At 29.5% G+C, this 27,967-nt stretch overlaps 4 protein-coding genes across 4 annotated transcripts; 2 read left to right on the plus strand and 2 right to left on the minus strand.

The window, feature by feature from the left end:
• The first annotated feature begins 8,303 nt into the window (after positions 1 to 8,303).
• Positions 8,304 to 9,777, plus strand: LOC125067317 (mitochondrial transcription rescue factor 1). The gene is made up of 4 exons (XM_047675852.1): positions 8,304 to 8,629; positions 8,722 to 8,864; positions 8,994 to 9,066; positions 9,299 to 9,777. Exons 1-4 carry the CDS (start codon positions 8,444 to 8,446, stop codon positions 9,500 to 9,502), a joined length of 606 nt encoding a protein of 201 aa, XP_047531808.1. The 5' UTR covers positions 8,304 to 8,443; the 3' UTR covers positions 9,503 to 9,777.
• LOC125067318 lies at positions 9,604 to 18,508 on the minus strand. The gene is given in 18 exon segments (XM_047675853.1): positions 9,604 to 10,764; positions 10,863 to 11,008; positions 11,119 to 11,248; positions 11,534 to 11,913; positions 12,100 to 12,209; positions 12,742 to 12,898; positions 13,060 to 13,279; positions 13,376 to 13,482; positions 13,711 to 13,940; positions 14,089 to 14,427; positions 15,019 to 15,036; positions 15,902 to 16,127; positions 16,241 to 16,453; positions 16,696 to 16,830; positions 16,930 to 17,010; positions 17,217 to 17,389; positions 18,024 to 18,150; positions 18,229 to 18,508. Coding segments are annotated over 18 exon segments (3,981 nt in total). The 5' UTR covers positions 18,292 to 18,508; the 3' UTR covers positions 9,604 to 9,638.
• Positions 18,509 to 22,129: 3,621 nt separating this feature from the next.
• On the plus strand, positions 22,130 to 24,307 carry LOC125067529 (chymotrypsin-2-like). Its single transcript, XM_047676188.1, has 5 exons — positions 22,130 to 22,178; positions 22,254 to 22,401; positions 22,473 to 22,716; positions 22,795 to 22,941; positions 24,116 to 24,307. The coding sequence occupies exons 1-5, from the start codon at positions 22,130 to 22,132 to the stop codon at positions 24,305 to 24,307; spliced, it is 780 nt and encodes a 259-aa protein (XP_047532144.1).
• A 111-nt stretch (positions 24,308 to 24,418) lies between these two features.
• LOC125067530 (DNA mismatch repair protein Mlh3-like) lies at positions 24,419 to 27,347 on the minus strand. The gene is made up of 8 exons (XM_047676189.1): positions 26,954 to 27,347; positions 26,691 to 26,764; positions 26,450 to 26,620; positions 26,234 to 26,375; positions 25,918 to 26,111; positions 25,637 to 25,756; positions 24,542 to 24,703; positions 24,419 to 24,463 (listed from the first exon to the last, which is right to left on the minus strand). Exons 1-8 carry the CDS (start codon positions 27,345 to 27,347, stop codon positions 24,419 to 24,421), a joined length of 1,302 nt encoding a protein of 433 aa, XP_047532145.1.
• Between the last annotated feature and the right edge of the window lie 620 nt (positions 27,348 to 27,967).

The following is a 27,967-nucleotide window of genomic DNA, read 5'->3' on the forward strand; positions in this document are numbered from 1 at the left end:
CTACATCATATAGAAATGTCTCTATCGTGCATGAAAATCATTCCTTTCATTATACTACGACAAATAACTTGCCCCGGGATGTATTGAATTTGCGGAGTCGGAAACTTCGTGTTACAAGTTTATATTTCCTTCTTGCGTTTGTGCCATCCATATGACACTGTTTCTATCAAAGTTATCAAAATTATGCTGGACATACAATACATAATAATGTTATTCTACGATAGTCATGTTTCTAGCTATCAGATTACAAATCGCCGCAACAATTATTTTCTGTAAATTAAACATAGTTTTTCGTTTGAAGATTTTACTCTAAAATATGATACTATAAGAATAATTAAAATATACTAATCGAATACTATTAATGTCAAATAGTTATCGAACATTCTTAACGGCGCGTTCTACTTCCTTTCTTATTCTTTCTTTGTTAATTCTTTTATAATCCTAAATTACAAAACATTTGCATCTCAAAACATTACCCATATTCGCAATTCAGTGTGCACAATCATTTGAATTCATCGTGACAAAATGGAATTGGCAAAAATATTAACTTATAACCTAAACTCACGGGCTCTCTTTGTATCTACACGCCAATACACATTTGATAGCGATTCCTGGTCGAGCAAATCTGAAATGCATTTTCCAGATTCTACAGAGTCAATTTTAAGTGCTGTACCTCCCGCAATGCAGTTGTTATGCTTTGGCCACAATCCAGAAACGAAATTGTATATAAAAATATACATTCAAGAAATCTTTTAAATGAGATTGCAAAGAAATATTAAAGATTAAAGTTATATTAAGAATTCAACGAAGCTGGTCTGGTTTAAAAAATTCAAATTAGAGTATAAAATTTAACATAACCTCTTATTGGCAAACATGCAAAAGTCATAAAACTGTAAAAATATACCGGATTTACTGGAATGTATCCCGCAGAATATTCCCGCTTAAGCCGAGTTAATATTCCAGCTTAGTATGAATCACGTGAGTCAGTAAACAATATTCTGTTCAAACCGCATGTCAATTACAGATCTGTCTGCATCGATATTATTCATGTCCTTAATGCGCCCAATTTGTCTTTCGGTTAACATGAAGGAGGTAACTTAAATATCATTACGGGACCGTCATACAGAGGCGGTGGTTTATTGCCCGGAGTCGTTTAACTTGTTTAGTTTTATTGGCCTTAAGTCGTTTATCGTATTAAGTCACTCCGTTTGTTACATTATCTTACTTTCCGTAGGGCGTTATGATAAACTGAACAATTTGAAAAGCATTAAACTTCCTTTGATTAAGCTTCTACAGTTAAAGTTACTTAAGATACTACTTTATTTATTTCTTTTATATTTGTTGTCGATTCGAAATGTAAACAATTATATTCGAAAATCGTATCAATTAATTTCGATAGGATTTGCCAAGAATACCAGTGTCAACGGTTCATAACTAATTGATAACGGACAGGCAACGCGCCAAATGCACGTGACACAAAATCAATAATCCAATGATGGATGGTGCAGAATTTTAATTAAGCTCACATCACCCTGTTAGCTGACAAAATGAGCTTATAATGGCATACATCGTATACGGATGTTATCTACGCAAACGAGCCTCTACTCATAATAAACATTAACAAGGAATCTTCGCGTGTTAGTATTAGATAGTAAATAAGCAAATTGTGGGCGATAAGTAATTTAAATTTTATATAGTTCAAAGTCCAATATATTTTATAATGTGAAATTCCATGATATTCTAATATATTATCACTTGACAATGATTTTATGAGCTTACATAAAACCTTTTTACTATTGGAACCGATGATTAAGAGTACTTTTACTGGTTCATTGACATAAAAAGGGGTCGATATGAGATCGTTTCTATATATAGAATTGAGATGACTGAAAGCGAAAACACAGGGTGCGACGAATTCCGTTAACGCCCAAAGATCGCCCCCTGCGAGGCGAATGAATAACCATGAAATTACTCGTAAAACTTACATTAGTGAGGCAGTTTGTGATGTCCCATACTCCATGTGGTTCACTCGTAAATTCATAACATAAATTCTACTTAAATCCGTAAAAAATTGATAGGTATATATTTGCCAGAGTTTATTATACGAACTGTATCCTTTTTTTGTCGTCAAATCTTATTTTATAAGTACCCTCAAACACGTACATCCCGTATAATTAAAATTACTGTTATAAACATAGTTTATGCAGATTTGTATGTTCTACTCATGTTATATCAACTTATAACTTTACAAACCTATTACATCACCCTACATTTTTTTAGTTAATTACATATAGGTTTTATGATACCCATTATTTTCTACTTCGTAAATAAAAACTCTGTCCTTTTAATATGTTTAAACTTTAAATACTATAGACGAATGCCAGTAACACTGAGCATGCCGCTTCAATCGTTTTTATTAATCCTCTTAATTTTAATCTTTAGCTTGGGCTAAAAATTTATCCACAATTGAAACTAACATTCTAATTTAACTAAAAGTTTTCATGGTTGTATTTTAATAATAAAAGATTTAAATTAAGGTTTCGATATAGGTAAAACAGGAAAAAAAGCCTGTCAACAAAAAAGTTATCTTTATTCAATCAAAATAACAACCAATTTCCGATGAAATTAAATACTAACATTTTATATATCGACATCAATGATCATCATTCGTAATTGGACGGTTATTTTTCATCATACGTTTCGGCTTCTTAGCTGTCAGCCGTTTTACAGTCCAATGGTTACACAAAGCAGACCGGGCACCGTGACATGATGAGGTGTCACCTCCGGATGATAAACGATACGCCACCTCGCGCGGCAAATGAGAAATCTAATTCTCGACTCCCGATACTTCCTTCATCGAATAACTAGTTGTTACGTAAGATGAGGAACATATTAAATTCATATTACGTAAATATGATTCTCACTTTGTATATTTAAAGAACATATGAATATAATTATGTTAACCTTTAGTTGAAATTATAGTACACTAATATCCACCTTTTTCAGCGCCATAGTTATATATTATTGAGATAGACAAACGTGTTAAACTCAAGTGGAATATTTTTTTTTTTTGTGAGCGTGCGAAGTTTCTTATTCTAAATATAAAAATTAGCTGTAACTTACCTGCTTTACACAAATTTTATGAATATAAGTTTCTCATTCGTTCAAAGTTTATTAGCTTATTCTTTTTTTTTTTTATTTATATTTTAAGGTTTATAATCGGCTGCAGTGTTTGTTTGTATTACAACATATTATAACAAGGCAACGTGAATACCGATGTATTCATAACTTCCGTCGTCGACGGCCATAAAGCATCGTACACTTGCATTGTTCAAGAATGCGATTTTAATAATGTAACTCCATCGTGTAACTGAGGAGAATAGGAACAATGATATCATTCACTTTTGATAACGATAACGACTCTATGATTTAATTATCATGCTTCCTTTGACACGTGTTCGTTGTTCACATGTACTCGAACTGCAACTATTTAATGAATATTTTATAATCTATACATATAATAAAATTGTAGTGTCTGTTTGTAATTTTAAAATAGCCGCGTTTTACTAAATGCATATGTATACACGTACATATACACTGTACATATAACTAAGTAAAATTTTTTACAATTTTTGTCTGTCTGTTTGTTCCGGCTAATCTCTGGAACGGCTGGAATGACTTAACCGACGGGACTTTCACTGGCAGATAGCTGACGTAATAAGGAATAACTTTTATTTTAGAATTATATGAAAAATAATAATAAAGTCACGCTTTTTTATTAAATTCAAGCGCGCACGAAGTCGCAGGCACAGATAGTATAAAATAAAAGATTAATATAAATTATCTTCAATTTAAAGTTTTTTTAAAACTTCGACGTTTACAATCTGTCTCATCAAAAGTTAAATACCTAGTCAGTCTATTTTTATATTATGTACATAAATACTTTATTTAGATTATATAGGTAATACTGTTATTGACGTATTAAGTTGAAAATACTCGGCATCGTAACTATCCATAATAATATTTTATTAATTTTGGAATATTAATATAACATTAACATTAATATAACATTAACAGCCTGTAAATTTCCCACTGCTGGGCTAAAGCCTCCTCTCCCTTTGAGGAGAAGGTTTGAAGCATATTCCAACATGCTGCTCCAATGCGGGTTGGTGGATACACATGTGGCAGAATTTCGTTGAAATTAGGCATATGCGTAAACTTTTGATCTACCAAAATTCTTTTTTAAATCATACACACACAGTCGTGGTACGGCTGTGTTCTTTCGTGGGGAGTATAAGCTTGTCAAGTAAACTCCAGACCTTGTCCTTAAAAAGTAGCAGCTTTGCCCAGCTGTGGTAAACATACAGACATTTAATTTAATTTACTTGCAATATATTATTCAAAAGCCCACACCCTTTTCACAAAATCCGGGTATATTAAATCTTAACTATAACAAAAAATAATTGCTTAGGCCATTCATTGGTAGGTATTGTATAATTCATTTAGTGGACAATAGCTATGGTAAACAATCACGCATCTGGCTTGACTGATTAAATATCCAATTAAAAGGCGAACGAAGTCTGAATTAGCGTACTGTTCACTTCCTTGTGTGTGTCTGAAAAGGGTACAACCAAATTAACATGTGAGCTTTTGGTTTAATCACAAAAGTTCACATCGTAAAATTAACTGACATTATTATTTCCAAATAAATATTTTCAAAACGCCCCAAAAATGCAGTTTTAGTAAAACTGACAGAACTACTTAGATATCAATTCATATTATAACTAGTTTGAATTTAAAAGGTTTTTATATTATATCATTATCTTGATTATGTGTAAAAGGTATTACTCAAAATACTAATAAAACTGTACGTTAAAGACTCTTTTAAACGGCAGTAAATTTAAGAAACCCGCTCTACCCGCAAGTCGTTACTTTGCAAAATGCAAAGGCATAGACGGCAATGAACTTTTTAAGAGGTAAGTCTGAAAGCCGTCCTTGCATTCATAATAAAAAGCCTGAAAAGAAATACGTATGACGGTCATACCTTTAGTAACAGTTTTTGGTATTTCTAAACTTATAAAATTATAAAAAAATATGACTACATTGCTTCTTTCTAAAAAAATTCAGTTTTCGTAGAATTATTTATCGATATAAATATAAATATTCAGTAGCATCAGAAAGTAATATTAAAAGCGATGTTTTTATAATTAATACCATCCAGTTGCATATCTATTCCACCCACTGCCATGAGCCATCAAACGGGACAAAGCTATAAACTGTGTCAAATTAAAAAACCCTTTGAACCCGCCGTGAACATAATCGTATACTAAAATAAAAAGATCGTTACGAATTCGAGACATGTGTCCACATGTTACTAAGAGACAAACCGTGTATAATGTGATAAACTATAGCTGCATACCGTTGAGACGGCATTTAATTACCGTATTTTAAGATCTTGCTCTTATTTTTACACCGCATAGTGCTGACTTAAAAAAACTTTTGAATGTTTTTAAACAGATCGTGATTGTTCTTCAAACAGCTCTTTTATCTTCATTTAAAAGACGAAGAAGATTAATAAAAAATTATGACAGTTTAGGAAACTAAAACATTAGGAACATTATTTTATAAATAACGCACGTAAGATTTTTTTTTTGTTTAAACATATTTAAACAAAGAAACCGTTTGATAAATAATAACAAAAAAAATACATTTCATTGAGAAATAGATACCTATTCATAATCATGTATAAATAAAATGTTTTAAGATATTAGGGATCATATCATAGCAAATTACATTATGTTCTCTACCACTATTTTATTGCAAAAAAAATCATTTAAAATACTATCTATCAGAGATGTCTCGTGTTTACTGAAGACGTTTCATAGGAACGTCTTCCCGTCGCCGAGTCAAGATAACCGATATACAAGCAGTAAACTTGTGTAGCTCGTCCTCTAAATTCACTACATATCATTTTTAACTCTATTTCATTACTATAAGTATCATTTTAACAAAACAAATACTAGTACAATGCATAATATTGATGGTTTGGTGTACACGCGCGCAACAGTCATACACGAATCAAAAACGCTCCCACGTCCTCGACATGCACGCCCTAAAATGACTTGGTTATTGACACTCTCTTAAAACTAGAATCAAATCAATCAACTGCTGCTAAAATAATACCCAATTGTGTTGAAACAATATAAATATTATTATTAAATTAATTAATTAAATATGTATCCATTAAAAACACCCAACAAGCACATCAACTCCTTAAGATGATTAAAAGTCATACTATAATCAATGAAAGATACATATAATACTCATATGTAGATATTATTTTAATTCATTGAAATATTATGGTGGTTATTTTCTCTATAACTTCAAAAGGCCATTTTTCTTTTTTTTAAGGCAAATAATTGCATATATCTTTAATAGTTCTACAAATTTCTCTACTAAAGAACTAGTTGCTCCATGACGTCGATTTCAAAACTCCTAGACAGATTAGTAAAGGCAGAAGCTTAGAGGAAAAAACAGCTACTGCAATAGCAGTTCGCGCTCCTTGAACTGCAGGATTGTACGTAAACGGCGCACCAAGAGTCAGCTGATACCCTGGCGGGATATTCACACTTGGTAGTTGGGTTTTCTTTCAGTCGGTTAAGGCAACATCCTTGGTCTCATACAAGACCGCTAGTCATGTTTACATCTATGAATTTATATATGATTATGATTTGAAGGACTGAGGTATCCTAACTCTGCAGAATGCACAAGAAGGCCGTTCTTGTCCTGATAAGCATCAGCAATAAAACGAAAATCAATAAAGTGACGAGAGGAGACTTATAACTAACGCTAACCCTCTGTGACAAGGGGACTCGTGGTCATGACCTACCCTAATGTATATGCATTTAATAAGAAATCAGAATCCAAAAAAATAAGTATTTATGCACTTAAAAGTCGTTATAATAAAAGCCAGTGAATAATTTCGAAATGTGAGTTTATGTATTGAATATAATATGCATATTAAATAAAGACTGTAATAATATTTCCAAAATAGTTATAGTACGACAAAAATGTTACCTGCCTACAAAAACTTAGAATTATTATGTAAGCATTTCTTTGTTTTTATTTCTTACCTAAGATTTAAAAATATTTCATGGACAGTTGTAAATTTAAAACCTCAGATGTATTCGATACGTACCTAAGTGATGGTCAGAATGCGTCCATTATAACCGTTACGTGAACCAAATGTGATATTGTAAACAAATGGAAGGGGTGTTTACCATCAACTCGAGTATTCTGTCTATAATATTGTTATGGTAAGCATAAACATTTGTCTATTAATAAATCGTTACATATACCATTTTTTAATTGTACTTATAGGATTTTTTACTTAGGTATATATATATACAGTACTTATTCTATAATATTACGTAACAAGGGATAAATAATCTTACATGAAAATAGACAAAAAAGTGTGTATATAAAATATTTGACACCACTTTAATTAATTATTTAGTTAACAATAATTGTAGAAAGATACTTAGCAATTGTTTTAATAAATATCCCATTATAAACTATAATTTTGAGTGCCGGTAAACCAACCTAAAGCAAAGACAAACAAACATTTGATACCTATCTTGTTTTGTTTTATTTTTGTAATAATATATTATAATAGTAAATTCTTGTTATTTGTCCATAATTAGATTTACTTTTAATAATTATGATGATGATGATAATGATGATAAAAATGAGGTTTTTTCAACAAAAAGAAATCTTGAACAACTGAGTTTCATAACAATTATCCTAGTAATCGGATATGATTTTTTTTTAATTTGTATTGAAATAATTTTGTTCAATTTAATTTAATACGCATCGATACCACAATTTTTTCAATAATGAACTTTCTATAAACGAATGAAAATTCATGTTTTACGACATCTAGTGATGACCTGTAGTAACTATTAAATATATGTGCGTATACTTAGGACGTATTAATTAAATATATATACTCGAAACTAAAATTGTAACCATAGCTTGCTTTTTAATTCTTAGATAAGTTACTAGTTTAGCAAATAAAATATAACGCTTAATAGTAATTAACGACAAAATGTTTCTTGGAAGATTGTACAGATAGAGACAAACTATTGAAGAGTTTTTTTTGTATAATTGAGTATAATATAGACGTATGTCTTGTTATTTAACTATAAAATAGTCCGCACACTCATAGGCTCTATTATTAGAATTCTGTGGTCGAGCTGTTATTCGCTTTATTGTCAATGTTACGGTTCGGTTTTTGACGTTTAACCAAGACCATGTACCTAGTGAAATGTCACTACACACTTGTCATTTTTCCTTTCAAAAATCAAAATAATATGTAAGATCATAGGTTATTATTAAAAAATATTATAATTAAGACTTAAACTATCTAACAAAAATAAGCATAATGAATATTATACGGAGACAAAATCATATTACCAGTAATATATTTCGTGTAATCCTTAATGAAATAAGAACAAAACCACAAATTATTAATTTTTCTCAATGTAGTAAATCTTTAACTAGTTCTAAATTGGTTAACTCGAAACTAATTAATTTTTCCTATGATATAACACGTTCTAAATCCAAAAAGGTAAAACTCTTGTATATAAATATGTCGTACATTTAATTCAAGTGAACTGAAAGCGCCAATTTAGCAACATAAACAATCGAATTTTTTTTTAGAAAACTGACCCAGATTCTGATGATGAGGCCGAAGTTTTTGATGATGATATTTCATTGTCAAGAGATTCTAAAATTGTTAAAATAACAACAACATCTTTGAGAACTGATGCTGTACTTAAGTCGGCTTTAGGAATAGCGAGAAAGTAAGTATATATATTAATATATATATATCACCTAAATAAATTCATTGATTTCTAATAAAACTGACTGTAAAATCTTTTTAATAATGATCCTTTTGGGCTCTTAGTATTTAATTAATTTAAAATTTTCAGCAAAATTGAAAAACTATTTTATGAAAGCAAAATCAGAGTTAATGGTAAGAAGATTTTGAAGAAAAGTATGCCTGTAAGTTTTTTTTTATATACTAAAAAATAATGAATAGAATGGAATACTGGTAAAACTGTATAGAGTTTACCACCATTTCTTTGATTTTGAAAACTAATGATGAATAGTAATACTCAAAAAAGTAATCATAAGCTATGAGATACAAAATCTGCTGATGCTTTATACAAAGCCCTATTTTTTTTATTGATTATATATCAACATTTTAATTATAATTCATTTAATAATTTTTAAGGTACAAGTGGACTATGAATTAGATGTTATTAAAAGTATTAGTCCAAAAAACCCAGAACATTTGTATATATCAAGAGTTGAAATATTAAATATAGTGGCAAAAGAAGAGAGCATCATAGTAACAGCGAGAAGATTTAAGACACTCCTTATAGAAAATTATGAAAATGATCCTTACAAACCATCTACATCAGATGAAGATCAATAAAAATTGTAATAAGCAATTTTTTATTTACAATATTAGAAAAAATGTATAAATACAAATAGAATAATAAAACTATATACATTAATATAATCTTTTCCGTTTTTTTCAAACATGATGCAATAATTTCATTTTCCTTCTTTCATATGTCTAAATCTATATCACAGTCAGAACTCTCAAAAATAGATATTTGAGAGCTTAATCCTGATGATTTTTGACTTCCTGAAGGATTGCTTAATTTTTTATCATTTGTATTCAATAATTTAACTGTTTTTTCTGTAGATGCAATATTTTTAATTTCATATTTTTCTCCATAATATTTATTATAGTCATGTTTTGCCATGAATTCAAATTGTTTTAATTTATTTGCTGTTGTATTTAACTGTTTCTTATCATCATTTATTTTAGACTCAATTTCCATGTTACTGATATTGGATTGTTTTTCTTTTTCTGCAACAATTTCATTTTGTGATTTTTTTTCATTTATACCACCAGTATCTATATCAATGTCAGAATTATTGAGAAAATTAAAATCAATACCCAGTTCTTTAAACTCATCATTTACACTAGGTACTACTTTTAAGATTTCACTTTCGTTACAAACATCACTATCAGATTTATTACTATTGGATTTAACCTTTTTATTCTTTTTTGTATTTTTTTGTTTTTTATTTCTAAAAAAACTAGTATCAATCGTTACTTCTTTTCGTTTTCGTTTAATTACTTTTTTCTTTTTGCTGTCAAGAGGAGGTTCTTTTTCAACTTTGTTCAAAGTAGCATGTTTCTTCAAAGTTGCTGCCAATTTATCATGAATAACTTTAACATTTGTATTTTCCTTGTAATTTCCATGCTTCTTATCATTTCTTTGATCATCAAAACTAGGATTTTTCTTGTTAAAATATGAACTAGTTACAAGTGAGGCTGAGAGTGGTATGTTATCATCTGTGACATCATCATATTTGACAAATACTTTAAAGTTTTCATTATCAATATGAGTTTCTAAGGTTTTATGATCAACTTGAAGCAATTTTCCATAGTAACGCAGCTCTTCTCTCCAAATATCAAATAAACACATTTTAGTCAACAATTTCTTTGCTGTGCACAAATAATTAAAATCTGGATAGTCTAGGAAAGTAGAATGTAAAGCGTCAACTGTATCTTCGAATGTACAGTCTTGCATAGATAAGTCAACTAAAGAAATTGCTACAATAGCATCTACTGGTAATATAGTAGTTCTATACATAAGGCGACAATGAGCTTGTGATAATCTGTAATGACATTTTATTAATTTATGTATGAAAATGTATATAGTTATACATTCTTAAATTGTAAAATCTCATTTATTATTAAGTAATTAATTTTTTACCTTATTAAACTATCAAGCATTCTGACAGTAGTTCTAGAAGGATCTCTGTATTCTGACTTTCTCTGCATCATATAATAACACTGTAATATTGTGTTTGCTGATTTTGTCATCTCAGTATGTCTTGGTCCTATTAATCCTATGTACATCTAGAATTATTCATAGCATTTATAATGTTAATTATTCTCGATAAATAAAAATGTTTTTGTTCACATTAATTTTAAGACATAATCTGGGCATTTTCATCGAATAAATTTACCTGTAGCTTTTCAATACTCCATTTCTTTTTTGTTTCTTTATGATTAGCATCACCGAAAAGTATGTAGGATGATACTAATTTGTCCCATGTTTTGTTTTTTGAATCCAACAAAATAAATATCAAATCAAACCTGCAAGAATGTTGATAAATTGTAAACTGTATACTTAATAATACTTGCATAGTTTTTATTTATAAAATCAATATATGTAATATAATATATTAAAAATTAAATTCCATTACTGTACTAGTTGATTACTTCAATTATGTTTAAATTTCATAATTGAACATGTCTTCTAGTTTATATTAGAAACTTTTTGAGATTATTAAGTAAAATTAATTAGTAGGCCTATTCTGAATATAAGATATTGTGCCTATATTATTTCTAGATTATGTATTTATAAAGAATACTATTTACCTACTTAACAACGGTGTTCCTAAGGATACGTTGACACTGAGTGGCTCATCTTTTTGATACTGCCCTTTCGGATTACACGCAGCTATAACAGCACAACGGGTGTTAAGCTTGCATACAATTCCAGCCTATAAATTAATTTATGACACTGTTATTTAGACTATGTATTAAAAATATGGAAATAAACTTGGCTTCTTAGATTTAATCTAAAATTATTAATTATAATAAATAATTGCCTTTGCCACTGATATGGTCTGTTGTTCCATAGCTTCATGTATAGCGGTTCTATCGTGATCTCTTAAATGCGATATCTCGTCTATGCAGCAAACACCACCATCAGATAATACTAATGCACCAGCTTCTAATTGCCATTCACCTTCCTCCTAATAATTAACAAAAAAATGTACTTTTCAGAATTATGAAAGGAATGAAAATTATATAAGTTACATAGAAAAAAATATTTTTAAGACACAATTAAAAACAATAATACTCAAAAACTTGGCTAACAAAAAAACCATATAGTAAGTAGGTAGGCAATTAATTTGTGAAGCTTTCAATATCACACCTACTCTAAGAGCGGCACATGTGAGTCCAGCTCTTGTACTGCCAGCTCCTGACGTAAACACTGATCGGGGGGTTAACTGTGCACCCGCTTTTAATAATTGTGATTTTCCTGTACCTGAAATAAAAATCAATGAGTTCATTACCAAAAGCATAAACACATCTATTTTATGCGTCAAAGTAACTACTACAAAAACAAATGACTAAAAACAACACACATTTAAAAGACACATTCATATAAGTAACAAAATAAATACATTATCTATAACACATCTCTCTCAAAGGGACAATCTTGTGTAGGCTACAGCCAGTCCATTAATGCCAAAATATATAACATATTTAAGTATTTATATACAATGGTCAACATACACAATTCAAACACTACATTTATTTGATATGCAACATTAGAATGATCCAGCATTTTTTAATTTTGTTTTATATGTATGTTATTGAATAGCAAAGCAACTAAATGAGAGAGCAGATATATTAGCAAATTGCATAGAATATGTTAATCTTAGGTTTTTTGTCTTTACTCCTATTTTCATTTCAATGGCTTCAAACTAGATAGAAATAATATGCTGTGTATGTATATACACAACAATATTCATATTCATATCAAGGTAAAAAATTAAATTGATCAAAATGTTTACCAGGATCTCCAACAAGTAACAAATGACATTGTCCTCTAACATGTGTTGCTAGTGCCTCATCAGATTTTGTTTTTTTACTTTCACCTTCTGCCTGGTGATCAGAACCTGTTATAACAGTCAGTAAAACAGCTAGCTTAACTAAATAAAGACCATAAACCTAAAAAATAAAAATATTATTTAAAACACATACAATTGTAGAATATTAATGATACTGTAATGTACCCAACATTACAGTATCATTAATATTCTACAATTTTTGATTAAATTAAATTGTTAATTTTACAAAATATACTTATTATTTAGCCATTTGCAACAGACCTGAGGACAAACAGATCGCAGTATTTGATCCCTGCCTTTCAAAGGACACTGTTCATACTTTATCCAAAAATCATCAAAACAGTCCTTAATGTCAGGAGCCATTGCTATGACTTCTGATCTTTGAGCATTTATAACTTCAATATAATTGGCTTGCAAAACAATTTCTACCTCTGATTTTTTATTTTGTACTGCAGGACGCCATCGTCGCCTTACTGTTCCACTGTAAATATAAAAATAAATACTTCAAACTGTAACCATGTCATATATTATTTTATTTTGAGACACTTTTTTCTGTTTTAAATTTTATTAAACTCACCAAATTATTATGTCATCACCTGGCTTACAACAGTCTACCAAGTCATCTTCCAGAATAACCCACATGGATCCTGGTATTGTTCCAATACTTAGTTTGTTCACTTGTTCCTTTAAATTTATTTACAATATGATTAATACCTTGATTGAAAATTGAAGATACTCAACATTTACCACTATATCTAAGTGTGGTTTATGGGGTGATTAGTTAAAAACTACTGTCATTTTAATGTGATACACAAACTCACTTTTAAATCCAAAGCACTTAATTGAAGTTAATTTGTAAAAATACCACTGAATCATATTTTAAGAAAAAAATGATTAACAGTAAATACTTACTTGTATTTTAATTTCTTGATAATCTTTACAATGCTCTCTAGAAACAAGATTGATTTGTGTAAATGTAGAGCATTTACATCTTGTTTCAGTATTTCCACACTTTAATGGTGCTTTTAATATATATCGGTATTCAAAATCTGCTTCCACAGAATTATCATATTTGCATTTCATACATACATATTTCCTTTGATATTCTAGCATCTTTGCCTGTGTTACACGCACCACAGTGCCTTAAATATACATAAAAAATGTATATAAATTAATTAGAATAAATTTTACAAAAAAAATATTATTTTAACTTTTTTTTATTGATATGTAAACTAAATGTAGTCAATGAGTTGAAATCCTCCATAAATTAAGTTAATTTAAAATATTTACCTGTGACTTTTAAAAAGCATCCTAAATCCACATTTTTAGGAAATATTGTCCTATGTAACTCAGGACATACTGGTAAACCAAAAAATCTTGCATGTACATTTCTTTTTAAATAACTGAAAGGCAACTTTAAAACCATGGACTTGTATTCTTCTTTTTCTAAAATATTTTGTTGAACTTTTATTATATCTTTATTACAAGCCGGTATAGTATCTACAGGACTGCATAACACCTTGTCGCCAACATCAGGATAAGTTTCGAAAAGTTTTAAAAAGCTAGAATAAGAAAAACATGTATAAGAAAACAATATATAAATATTTTACAATAATATTTTTTTAAAAACTTACTCTATTTTGATACTGTAATATCCTAGAATGTCATGTTCCGATAATATATTTATGCAATCTTGTAAATGAAACGTCGTGAGATACTCGAATATCATTTTTAAATGAATTTTATTTTTCTAACAATAAATCTAATTTAACAATATTATTTTAAAATAAGTCAGTCAGGACATTGTTTTTATAAATAAACATTGATTTGAAGAGATTAAAACCAGATATTACGCATTTCTTGTTAAAGTTCCAGATCCTATATCAATTTCTTACTCAGGATGTTTGTTTAATTTTAAAATTATACTTATTCAATATAAATGATAGATAAACAAAGTTCCTCTAAACTCTCAAGAACTTATTGAGGATATTTAATTAAAAAATCGACAGTTGACAGCCTTGACAAGCATAACAGCTGACTATTAAAATTAAAGTTGACATTGGCATAGAAAATCGAGACAGCAACACTCAACAAAGAGAGCATTCTTGCCACCTTTCCACTTGGTCAAGATTTATACACATACAGTAATTATTTTTGCTTCATATTTGTACATACTTAAAGACTTAATGTAAATAAAAAATTAATAGTAATTAAAAAAACAAAGATAGTTGTACACAACTGAACTAACGTATTCTTATTAAGAATGCGTCAATTTGGTCCGCCACCATTAACATGGCATTAATGTTGCTTGATCTTTGTTTACTTAGAAAATGGCCCATAAAAGTCGCATTTGATATTTGAAAATCTCGAGAACACTTTCTTATGACTTAGAAAATAATGTTTTAGAATTTGTTGATAAAAATGTAGTATTACCAATGTTAAATAAATTTTACGGGCGAATTTAAAAAAATCCAATCAAGTCAAACTATTTTAAATCTTTTCTTCAATATTTCCACTCCAACACCGTTTCGGAAAACAGCCTGAAGCGAGAAGAAACAAGATACTCGCATAGTTCCTCTTTTAAAATAACCATACCTATTTACATTTACAATGATGTTAGTAGTCACTGTGGTTACAATCATGGTTCAATCTGTCCTGTGATGGAACCTGGACCTGCATCCAGGCGATTTTTTTTTCAATAATTATTATTTTAATGAATAGTAAAATTTGTTGATTAGTTTATTCCTAATAAACTTTTTAAATTTCTTAAATGACAAATATAATATTTATATTTCCGGTATCTTACAATATATGCGTACTTATACAATTGCCCAAAAAATTGAAAAATTTACATTATGGTTATGCTTCTTAAGCTCATATAATTTATTCCTACTTTTATAGATAGCGGCAGTGGCCCAGCCTGAGAATTGTATTTGATTGCTGTGGTTTAAGGTTTTGATCTGAATTATTAGTCATTTGTTAGTTGTATCTTTCAAATACACCACAGCTAGCATTTAGAAACGTTAAGTAATATTTATTAAATAAAACAATACAGTTTTTCTCGAAAATTATGATATATTTATTTACTTATCTTGTATTTTACTGTATTCTACACATCGAGATGGATCTGTTGGGAAGTATTCTTGGCATTTCGTCATAAGTCTCTTTAAAGCTTGAATGTATTTTCTTTGTGTTTCATCATTCATTACATGGGCGACATTTTTGGAGAAAATTTTTTCACGACCAGTACGAGCGTGAATACCAACCATAGTTACACCAATGGGCCATGGAGCATTACCTATTGCCATTTGAAGATATGCATCGCTTGCCTAGTAAAAATGTAATACACAGAGACATTAATTAAGGTTACAAAATTATATTCAATTTATTGTTTATTAAGTACATTGTTATTTATGATTTTAGTTTATGTTAGTAAACTTACCATTATGTAATTTCTTTCTAATAAATGTTTAGTTATTTCCATAAGACTATCACAAATGTCTTCAGGAAGAGTTTTCTTTTTCAATTTCCTCATTAATGGCTTTAAATATACTTGTGTTTGTGTATATGTTGCTCGTACCATTTTATGTTTAGTTGCAGTTTTTTCTGAGGCATTTGCAGAATTGAGCTGTTGGCCCCACAATTTTAGGAGAAACTGTAACATTCATTTATGATTATAATTTGAGTAATATTATACCTACTTCTAGATAAGGAAATCAGACTGATAGAAAAATAATAGTAATCATGCAAATAGATCCCAACTGATAACTTATATTTTTTTTGTTCAATTAAAAAATATTGGGCTAAAGATCCACTGAAGATTTCTTCAAAAATAATTTCAAGGTATATCTTATGATTTAATATATGAAGATTATTTACTGTAGTACTTGCACTTACTTGTAATAATGTCATTATTACATTCATATCATGATTTCTGTCACCTTGACCCATAGTTTTGGCCATCTCTTGGATCAAGTCATAGGTTACAGAATCATCAAACTCATCATCCTTCTGAGATTTCTCATTATCATTCTACAAAAAAAAAAATATTTTACCACATATACAAGGTCATTAATTTTATGATATAATTATTAAGTAAATTAACACATTTTATGATTCTTCAGATATTACCTGTGTGCCCAGAGCTAATATTTCATTCAGATAGGCTTGATCTACTTTTTCCATAGCTTCTTGAAAGTCATTTCTGAAGCCCTGAAAGAACACATAATCATATAATTATTTTGTAAATTTATTTGTTTTTATGGTACTAAAAACTACATGACACTAACAAAAACTTGCCCGTGTAGTGTATTTTATTAACTCAGTAAACATTAAAAAATAATTAATCAACTACCATTGATGATAATAAACAATATTGCAATAAAATTATATCAGAAGTAATAATATAAATGAATTACCCTATTTGCTTCAGGTTCTTGAATTTCTATTCTTCGTAACCGCTTAAAGGATTGAAGTTCACTTTCTCCGAACAATGCAATTGGATGTCCCCTTTCTCTTAATCTTTTAATTACTTCAAATCTTGGCAGGGATACACTTTCTGTATGTTCCTTTTCATTTTCTACCTTATTGACTGAAATTATACATTCATATCTTGAGAATTGGTTTCATTAGGTGTGAAGGTTATAAATTAAAATATGATCTCAGTATATTATATTGTTGATTCTTTGTTTTGTATAAAAGCAAATAAATTAAAAACTATTCATACACAATGATGAATTTCAAGAATTTCATGTATAGACAATATTTTTTTTTATTATAATATTTTATTCTTTAAAAACAAAATTAAATCAAAATAAGAGCTATTATTTAAATTTACTCTAGGTGCAGTTACTTAAAATGTTAATGATTCTGTATATAGTACTACTTGGGAAGCTATATAAAAATGATAAGTAGTTTTAGTTCATATTGCTTCAAAACATCTAAATTTGTACAAACAATTAACAACTAAAAAAGTAACCATTTGATACGATTCAGGTATTTTTAGTTTTGATTGAAATTAATATGCTCATATAGAATTCTTAACTAAAGCTTACTAATATTGAATAAGATATATGTTTTTAGATAATGATCAGACTGTACTTGGCAGATGATACTAAAGTTTTGACAAGTAACACAATTTTTCTGTGATTAATGTGTATTTGTATGGTAAAAGGTTATAAAATACTCTACTAAAAATACAAAGTAATATATGTAGTTGTCCATACCTTTTTCAACATCCTTTTTTTCCTCTCTCTCATCAGCTTCAGTGTTATTTGAATGATACTTTTTAAAGTATTCTTCCTGTTCCTTAGCTAGAAGATCACCCCTTTTAAAATATTTCTTTGTTGGATTCTATAATTAATAAAAAAAATGTATTATGTCCAATAAACATATAAGATACATCAAAATTATCATTTGTAATGCACATACCAAAATATTTTTTTCTTCTAGAAGTTTCCGTTTTTTAGCAATTTCTGCTTTAAGAATATCCATAATCGGTCCACAAAATATAGCAATAAAAAAGTCTGGTACTTATATTATGGCCAGATAGATATATATTTTCAACTTTAGCCTTTGAATGAATTTGATTTTTGTATATATACAGATTGCTATTGTTTATTTTCGTCAAGAATATAATACAAAATGAATACAGTAGCAAACAAAGTTTTTGTTTTTGTTGAAATTACAGCATCAATATATGAATTATGAAGCGTACTAGTAGCAACTGTCAGATGAGAATTATGACAGTTATCTTGACATATCGAGACAACCATAAAACAGAATGTCGGAGCGAAAAAATGTTGGCTTGCAATTTTAACATTGTGCATAATGGCAAGAGCTAAATGGTTTAATTTTTAAATTACGTCTTAAACCCATTAGATAAAAATTGCTTTCCCCGGAAAAGGTTAAAAAAAAATAGTATTCTTCTGCGTTGAAGGTAAGACTACTAAAAAGTTCTAAATAAGAAATAAAAATATATAAATGATTTTTACTATTAGACTACTCTCAATACTATCAATTTCAATATCGCCAAGAAGTTCCACTTTCTATCTCAGATTTCCATTAATTAATTGATTATTTATACAATTTCTTGAAGCCTCGCCTGGGAAACAACAGATAACAGCTCGTAGTTACTTTCTTTAATTTTTATAAATATCCCTGTTTATTATATTAGTCTATTCCTTTTATTATCTGTAAACTTTTGACACTAGATATAATTTACATAATTTATTTAAGCTTACCTCCACTACACCACAGTAGGCTTAGCGGTAGTTATAAATTATCTGCCCTACCGCTCTTTCCGCAATGTGCCTCATTTTCAAGTCAAGTCATTTTCTTAGTAAACTAGGCTTTGAAAAATAATGTCCGTTACTTTTACTGGACAAATTCCAACCTGGAATATTCTTACAACGGGACAAGTTATCTGCTATTCCATTCAGACAACCCGGTAAATGTTGTAATACTAAATTTATCTAGTAAGCGTTGGCCATTTTTAAGATCAGGGTCATTCCAACAGAGTTTGAAATTTGCCCCTCTTTCTTTTTAGGTAAGAGAGCGCAGTGAGATTGTCTGATTGGATTAATAAAGTTTTATTTTTCAGCGAATTGAGTTTTAACGACATGGGTTCGTAAACAGCATGAAACTCTTTGTGAGATAAGGAGTGTCATTACATTTGCTTTCACGCCTGTGTTCCTAATAATCTGTCGTCATTCTAGATCGCGCCCAACCATGATCTGCAGCATCCGTTATCAGGTAATTTGCAATTTGTGGACTATGGATGAGTGAATTTTGGTGAATTACTTTCTTCCACCAGAGCAGTTCTGAGAGTATCACTCTTGGAATCTGGTATATCTCGCAGTTGATTGCAGTATGTTTGAATTTGATGAGAGTGCAGCCTGCCAAAGTGAATCACAAACAACGCAAAATCTTAAGGAAACGCGAAGTCATAAGGAAATCGTCTAAGAAAATGCTTATTTTAATGTCCTTCAATCTAAACTATTCAGCTATTCAATAGGTTAGTGAAGCAAACACTTTTGGTGCACATGAGAGGTCAATGGGAAGACAAGTAATTTGGATGATATTTCCTTCATATATTATCTTTAGTAAAAGTGAACGTTCATTTACGTTTGTTTGTTCGTTCACAAGTATGTTTAGGTTAGATTTATTTTTGCGATCCGTTTCCCAGGTTGAAAGAAACTCGGTACACGGATATGAGATAAAATGTGAAATTTCATCGGTTGAATGCATTCGTTGAATCTCTCCTGGTTAACCTGGTTTGGTTTTGGCCTAGAAATCGTTTTTTTTTTCTTTTTGTAGGAAATCTAGACTATCTTCTACCCGGACGAGGTAAGGGAGCATAATAGAGATATAAATAGAGAGCATAAGCTTTGTACAATAACTAAGTATTTTTATTTCAATTAGGTGATAAAATAAATTTAACAGAATAAAATATATTTTATAGGACAGTAACAATGAGAAGTAAAATATTTTGAAAAAGTATTTCATAAATGGGCACCTTTTTTTCTTTTGATGAACATAAATATATCTGATTTTCTTGGGGATCCTTCTTTATTAAGATGTAAGCGGTAACTAACACTCAAAATGCCTGTTCACAAAACAAAATTCCAAAGCAATTCGTATACTGTACAGACGATAAAGTTATGGAATACCCCTACCGATAGATTTAAAAAAAAGCTCCATCAATTTCAGCTTTTAAAAAAGCCGTAAAAAACTATTACCTAAATAATAATTTAGACGACTTCAATTAATTTCCTTTATATAAAATTTTTAGTATCTTAAATATGTATTAGTGTATAATAGAGATATATGTTATATATATATATGTATATATGTAGTAAGTATAAGTATTAGTGTGTAAATATTTGTATGTAAGTTTATGACTGCACCGCTTAAGACGATGGTTTTAAAAATTCTCTCTCAGTTTGGGTTGTCTGGAAGAGATAGCTAATTAGCCATAAGTCCGCCCATTGTACAACACTTTTTAGTTTTTAAGTTTTTTATTTTACTAATTTTGTTTTACTTTTATTTCTGTGGGTTTCGTTTTGTTTGTGTCGTACAATAAAGTATATTTTAATTTCAATTCAATATATCTTATTATGACTGCCCCAAGGCTACACTCTCTGCCCCTTTCGCTTTCCCCGAAATTGGGCTCTGATTACGGTCATAATTGAAATTTATTTTTAAATATTTTTAATTAAATATAAAATGTTTACACTTTCATACTGATTATCAAAACTCTACCATCATTCTATTGAGTAACTAATCAGAGCTCCCTAGGCCATCGGCTAATTTGCCTATAACAAAACTGACCAAGGCAGACTAATTCTAAGTAATATATAGGCACTAAACAATCTTTGACGGGTTTTGAAATTACATATTAATGTACATTCATCTGTGATGAAAATTTAGGTAAATTTCTTTCACAGTGCGCCTTTAGTTTAAGCGCACCATCTTTAGTATCTTTTGTAGGTTGAGTAATGTGCGATGTTTTAACTAACATGACTTATAGTGATAACGATAATTTACTGAATAAAATTATCATCTATTTTATTAACAACACGAAGAGTTTAAAATCACAAAGAACCAGTATTTGATAAAATAAATCTATAAATTATAAAGATATAAAATTTCAAGTGAATTCTTTTTTTATTTTTTAAAGCGAGAAACAGAAAAATAATAATTTTCAATGATGTATAAATTTTACGTGTTTTGTTTTAAATAACTCGATGGACATTGTAGACAACTCGTATAACGCCTAAGGCAGCATGCAAGACTGAAGATAATCTTTAGTTACGTATTTTCAATAGGAAATTTTGGAAGAAACTAACTACTCATTATACTTGGTGATAGGGCATTGTGCAAGTCCTCGGGTACCACCCACTCAAGGTATATTCATGAGACATGACATGACATCTAAGTTCCCAAGGTTAGTGGTGAATTGGCAATGTAAAGAATGCTTTTTTTTGGCATCATTGTCTGAGGGCAGTGACCAAACTACTTACCATCAGATGGAAATCATTTGCTCGTCTACTTACCTATATCAAAAAAAAGGTATATTAGCAGAACAAAACGCATACCTTCCTTATTTTTAAGAAATGGAACAAAGTCGCAAGACTAGATTAGTTTTTCGGAAATTATGCTTCTAGGTGATTTATTTTATCAGTTTAATATCAAATAATTGTACTGCAATAATCAGATAAAAGCTGAGATTTAGGCAAGATTTTTAAGATATCGAATAAATTGAAATATAATGAATTTGTAATTGCTTAAATAATCAAAACAGTCGTGTAAACAATATTGTTAAGTGAAAATGTATGGAATATTTTTACTTATTTTCTGTTTTTTCTTGTTCGCAGAAGGTAAAGTTATTATCTTTATTACAAGGACTTACATGTACGTGTCGGCTTGTTTACGACTTTTTTTTACTATTGCAGGAAAATTGCGAGTAGTGGGTGGTTCGAAAGCTCCTCCAGAATTTGGGAAATTCAGTGTATCGCTTCAAAATATTACAGGACATCATGTCTGTGGTGGTGCTATTATTTCACATAGGCATTTGGCCACAGCTGCACACTGCGTATACAGGTAAGTCACAGATGCACCACAGTCCAAAAGTAATATTGCTATGTCTGATTTTTAAATGTATCCTATTTCAGAGCTGATGCAAAATATATAAAAGTTGTAGTTGGAACTACTGATTTGGATTATAAAGGATTAAAATACAACGTAGAATCAATACACATTCATGATTGTTATAACTACACCCTCAAATTAAACGATATAGCAGTTTTAAGAATAAATGGGTTATTTGATTTACGAAAAGTAGAGATGATTAGACTAGATGAAAATAATTTAAAAGAGGGAGAAATTGTTCAGTTAACAGGTTTCGGAGCTCAAAAGGTATCGTACACTTGGGAAAGTAACAAAGTTTTACATACATATATATTTAAAAAAATTGATCTGAAATTTGTTAAACAGCCTCACGGAGAATCAAGCCGGAAAATGCACGCCCTGAATTTGACAGTATTCGATCAGAGTATTTGTCAATACGCCATGCGTTACACGCGAAAAGTTTACGGCAGTATGTTTTGCACATTTACAAAAATTGGCCAAGGAACATGTCATGTAAGTTTTTTATTATAAAGTTTTCAATGCTTTGAAAAATCTTCATTTGTCAGTATTTAATAATTAACTTCAGTGATATAAAATAAGGCAAAGAGCGATACATTCCATAACGGTTAGTGGTTATATCATTGAAGAATCTAGATTAAGATAAGAGATTAACATATAATATTACCATACATTATAAATAATGTGAGACTGAAGTTGCTATAGTCTCTATATAATTATAGTCACAGAAATATAGTTCTACGCGATTAAGAAGAAAATTTCACGATGTATGTACTTACTAATAACGTGCCTGCTACGAAATTACGTGCTAAGAATTAAATATCTGATATAGTATTTCATTATACGTTCAGACATTTTAATATGCGTCCTATCGAATTATTTTTGAAGTTTCACTTCTTTTGGTTATGAATAAATTATGAGCATGAACTTTTGTAATGCCAGCGCAAAGGGTGACATGCAAACTACATGATGAAGTTGTTCTCTAAAATCTCCAATAAAGTGATCAGTTACTCGAAATAGAAACTTCACACCTTATTTTACAAAGTTTATCTTATTACTATATTTTTATGAAAAAGAGTAGAAATTACATTTATCATCATAATACTTATTATAATTATTTAGTACCGTACAATTAAAAACTATTTTTAATAAGTACACACATTCATCCTTTTTTATTTGAAATTATTTTTATTGGCCTACGAATAGGAAATAATCTGAACGTACAGTATAGACTATCAAAAGTCGGTACGTGACTGCATCTATTGATTAGTTATTAAGTATCATCATCATCGTCATCCTCCTGTCCTTATCCCAATTTTATTTGGGATCTCTGTCTGACGTCATCTCACAAGTATCATTCTTTCTATCCTTATCTTGTATCTATCCTTATATTGTCTTTCACACAAACAAAGTGTATAAAAGTATTACAACTTGTGTCGCAGAACTATCGATAGTATCAATAGCTCTCCGTGAGCAATACTATTGATAACGGCGATACTATCGATAGTATCGCTAGCTTTCTGTAAGCAATACTATTGGTAGGAGCGATACTATTGATACTATCAATACTCTCGCTAACACCTTAATTATCTATATACTATCGATTTTGTATCGATAGTGGACTATCGATATGCAACACTAATTTCAACAATACAATTTATATTTCTAGGGAGATTCCGGAGGACCCCTAACCAAGGATAATAAACTTGTCGGAATAGTTTCATGGGGGATACCTTGTGCTGTTGGTTTTCCAGACGTTCATACAAGAATATCACAACACGTTCAATGGATTCGTAAAATCATAGATAAAAAAGTTTGTAGTTATTGCAATTTCGTAAAAACAAATCTACCTCATAAATAAATATAAGGACAGATTTGAATATTTTATATTGATGTTAGGTGTAGTAATAAAAATATTTTTCCTTTTTAATCATGTAAGCATTTAATATTTATATTAGTATCGTTATTCCTATTAAGACATGCTTTTTTTAAAATCCTTTAATCTGTTTAGGTTAACCTGTAAAAAAAATAGAAGCTAAATGTCGCTTTTAAAACAAAAGTTAATTTTGCCTCAATGTAAGAATAAAATAAATACCGTATAAGTAAGATTATTATTCGGTATTTCCATGATAATTCCCATAACAGGTCGACCATGTGCGCATTGAAAAGGAGTCTTGCAATTTGCGAGAGCACCGATCATATTAACACAGTCATCTTTAGACAACTGATCACCAAACTTAATGGCATATCTGCAAGCCTAATTAATAAAAGCTGTATATTGACGATTCAATAATATATGTAAGATCAATAGTCTACTGCTAACTATTAAAAGGTATAATTGGCGCGCTATGAGAATGAGATGGATTTGTGTCAAAGGACTTACATTTATAGAAAATAGTAATTCTCGAGGAAAGGAACATCAGTAAAGAATTTCTAAAAAAATTCAATTTTGAAAAGGAGAATAAAAATTAGCAGAGTATGTTCAACTGCGTGTATTATTTTCGTGTAATTGACTTTTATAATATACACCTCTCTTTCTAATTTAATTATAATCTTATCGGTAAAATGATTGTTCTATCATCAAATCGCTAAAATAATGCGATAGTAAATAATGCGCGAAAATCTACTCTAACACAGAACTAATAACGTCCCGCAGGTTATTAATGCGTAACGTTACTACTTGTTTGCTATCCGGACGCTACCGCTTCCGTGACCAGACCGCGCTTGTCATTTCCAAAAATTTGGATGGTCCCAATCTGATAGCGCACTGATTATATATACAACTATTTTAGTAAGTTTTACTTTTAAGGTTTGAATTAATTATATAAACACATTTATTGTTACTTATTAAATATTACATGTTCTAATTTTTATTTTTTTTTGCACGATAATTTAACTCTTTTTGTCCTCATTTTCGTAATCCGATGGGTCGTCAATTCGGACATAATCCAAAAGTTTAAGGTACAACCGTACAAGTCACGGCTTTCCCATGTTAAGTATGCACGATAATGTAAAAGCTGTACATATCTTAACACAGGGTTGCTACTGAGAATTTAATGGCATAATAATCCAATAACATCGCTCGGCATTGGCAGCTTTATACACCCTAACAATACAGTCATATTTTCCAATAATATGACTAAAAAACCAAATATTTGTCACCATTGGGTTACGTATTGTATGTACTAACCTCACTAAAAATAAGTTCCATTATACACTTTGGGTATGAAGAAACATTACCTCTGCTTGATTGTATTAAATCAATCTGTTCAGAGATAAGCTTTTTGATAGCTGTGAAAACAATTTCCGCCTGAAACGTGTACATTTTAATCAAGTAAGAGAACGATTGAAAGGAGCCTGTATTTCTTAAATTTCTTATTAATTTTTTATTAATTATTGACAAAGAAGATGACACTAATTAGGCCTGGAACGTTAAAAGTTAAACTGGTGACTGTTCTTGGCTATCCTTACCTTTCTAGGATTTTTACCTAAAATCGCTTCCGGCACAGCATGAATTAATACATGCTTTTCGGCGAATGTCCATTGTAATCCAAATTGAGTAAATTTGTCTTTATAATTGTAAAGATAAAAATAATCATCATGACTAAGTTTCAATTGAAATTTCTCGAAGGCGACGCTTTTCCATTTGCTTCCGTCGAAATAATCTAGGCATGTAAACATTTGTAAATCAATGAAATAAAATATTTTATATACAAGTATATTTTGCATTTCAAGCTAGAATTGATGGGCTTTCATTAAGAAAATCGCAAGCAGAAACCTAGGGTACCTGATAAGTTCCTTTCAAGTCTTACTCTCTCATCTACAGCATGTTGATCAAATAAAGTTAAAAAATGGGATGATTTTCCACCGCTAGAATATCGACTTTGCATTCTAGCGGCTATAAATTTCTTATCTACTTGTCCCAATATCTGGAACCGAGAGAGTTGATTGCTTATTTAGCTCACTTTTAAATAAATATAGAGGTATGTGAGATTGTGCTTACTTGGGCTTGCTGCAATGACTCAGAACTAAATATTAAATCTGCATTATCTTTGTTGATTCTGTCATTCACTTTATTCAGGTCCTTAGAAACAATGTCTTTGACATTTTTAACACGTGGTTCAAATATTTCAAATTTATCGTGAACATCTTCTGCAAAATGATTGTAAATAGCCTAAAAAATAATCACTATCAGTCAGTATTTAAGAAAAACAGTAAACGAAAAAATCGTTTATAAATCTTACGTCTTCATAATATTCTTCGTCATCATTATAAACAGTATTTTTTTTTAATTTTCCCTCGAAAATTTGAGACATACCTAAAATAAAGTTATGTTAAGTACCTTATGAATTTATTGTGATATTTTTATTATAATGAAATTGATTCCCATCGTTTAATTTCTAAATACCTTTGGGTACAAAACGATGACGACTTGATAGTTTAAAATCCTTTTTATAAGCCTGACTATTGAATATTGGCAGTGAAGGTTGTTTATTATTTAGTTTACCGTCATACCCTACTATATTTGATACATTCCTTTGTTCACCGTTTAATGTTAATTGATCGTTTTGATCTTTATCATTGAGAATATTGACAAATTCATTTCTTCCATCATCGTCAAAATTAAATCGAGTACAATTATTATTATGTTTCGTTATTAAATTTATTTTCTCATAATCAAAAAAACTATTGTCAAATTCGTGTTCAATATCTCTCATTTCAGTACTATTTAATACAGCTTCACAAAATTTTAAAGGTTCTATTTCTTCACTGTTTTGCGACTTAGGTGTAAAAATTGATGCTTCGTTTTCAAGTCGTGTTAATTCTTTACACGGTACAGTATCCTCAATTGAAGTTGATTTATTTATGATATGATTACTTAAACTTAAATTAGTTGTCATTTTTACTGAGTATGTTTTATTAACTCCATCATTGGCACTATATAATGAATTCAAAATATTGATCGTGAAAGTATTTTCAAAGTTCAAATTCGTATTATTCAACGACATTTTATTAATTGTGCTATTTTTAATATTATGAGAATTGTCAGATTCACTATACGTAAGGTTATTTTGTCTCATTAAGTTTTTATAATGAAGTTTATAGCCATTGTAATAATTATTACATTCCGTTAAAATTGCAGATTTTAATAATTTTAATTTGTCCGCATAAGCACTTGGACATAAAATTGGGTTCCGGTGGGATAAATATTTATGTGATTTGCGAATAGAACATTTTTTAATTATTCTTCTATTGTTATGGCTGTTAAAAGTGGAGACAATTTTTTTGCCTGAAAAAAATAACTGAGTCACATATTGTTATATTAGTCTAATAGTGATTCAGGCTTATTTTCAGAAATAACTCAAAACACTTATAGCTGATGCTGAATAAATAAAAATGACAAATGACATAATCTGTGCCCTATGGCACAAATAAAAGCCATTACACTAAGAATTGAATTGAATTGACAAATGACACTTGAATGTAGTTATAGTCTATGAATATGAATGACTTTGACATA

Source organism: Vanessa atalanta, chromosome 11, assembly GCF_905147765.1.
Source record: "Vanessa atalanta chromosome 11, ilVanAtal1.2, whole genome shotgun sequence".
Lineage (NCBI taxonomy): Eukaryota > Metazoa > Arthropoda > Insecta > Lepidoptera > Nymphalidae > Vanessa > Vanessa atalanta.

Coding starts and splice junctions, on each gene's coding strand:
- LOC125067317 (XM_047675852.1), top strand. CDS start 8,444: ATGAATATTATACGGAGACAAAATCATATTACCAGTAATATATTTCGT. Junction 8,630..8,721: donor CACGTTCTAAATCCAAAAAG/GTAAAACTCTTG, acceptor ATTTTTTTTTAG/AAAACTGACCCAGATTCTGA. Junction 9,067..9,298: donor TTTTGAAGAAAAGTATGCCT/GTAAGTTTTTTT, acceptor ATAATTTTTAAG/GTACAAGTGGACTATGAATT.
- LOC125067529 (XM_047676188.1), top strand. CDS start 22,130: ATGTATGGAATATTTTTACTTATTTTCTGTTTTTTCTTGTTCGCAGAA. Junction 22,179..22,253: donor TTTTTTCTTGTTCGCAGAAG/GTAAAGTTATTA, acceptor TTACTATTGCAG/GAAAATTGCGAGTAGTGGGT. Junction 22,717..22,794: donor CAGGTTTCGGAGCTCAAAAG/GTATCGTACACT, acceptor TTTGTTAAACAG/CCTCACGGAGAATCAAGCCG.
- LOC125067530 (XM_047676189.1), bottom strand. CDS start 27,347: ATGACAACTAATTTAAGTTTAAGTAATCATATCATAAATAAATCAACT. Junction 26,765..26,953: donor AAATATAGTAGGGTATGACG/GTAAACTAAATA, acceptor ACTTTATTTTAG/GTATGTCTCAAATTTTCGAG. Junction 26,621..26,690: donor ACGAAGAATATTATGAAGAC/GTAAGATTTATA, acceptor ATTATTTTTTAG/GCTATTTACAATCATTTTGC.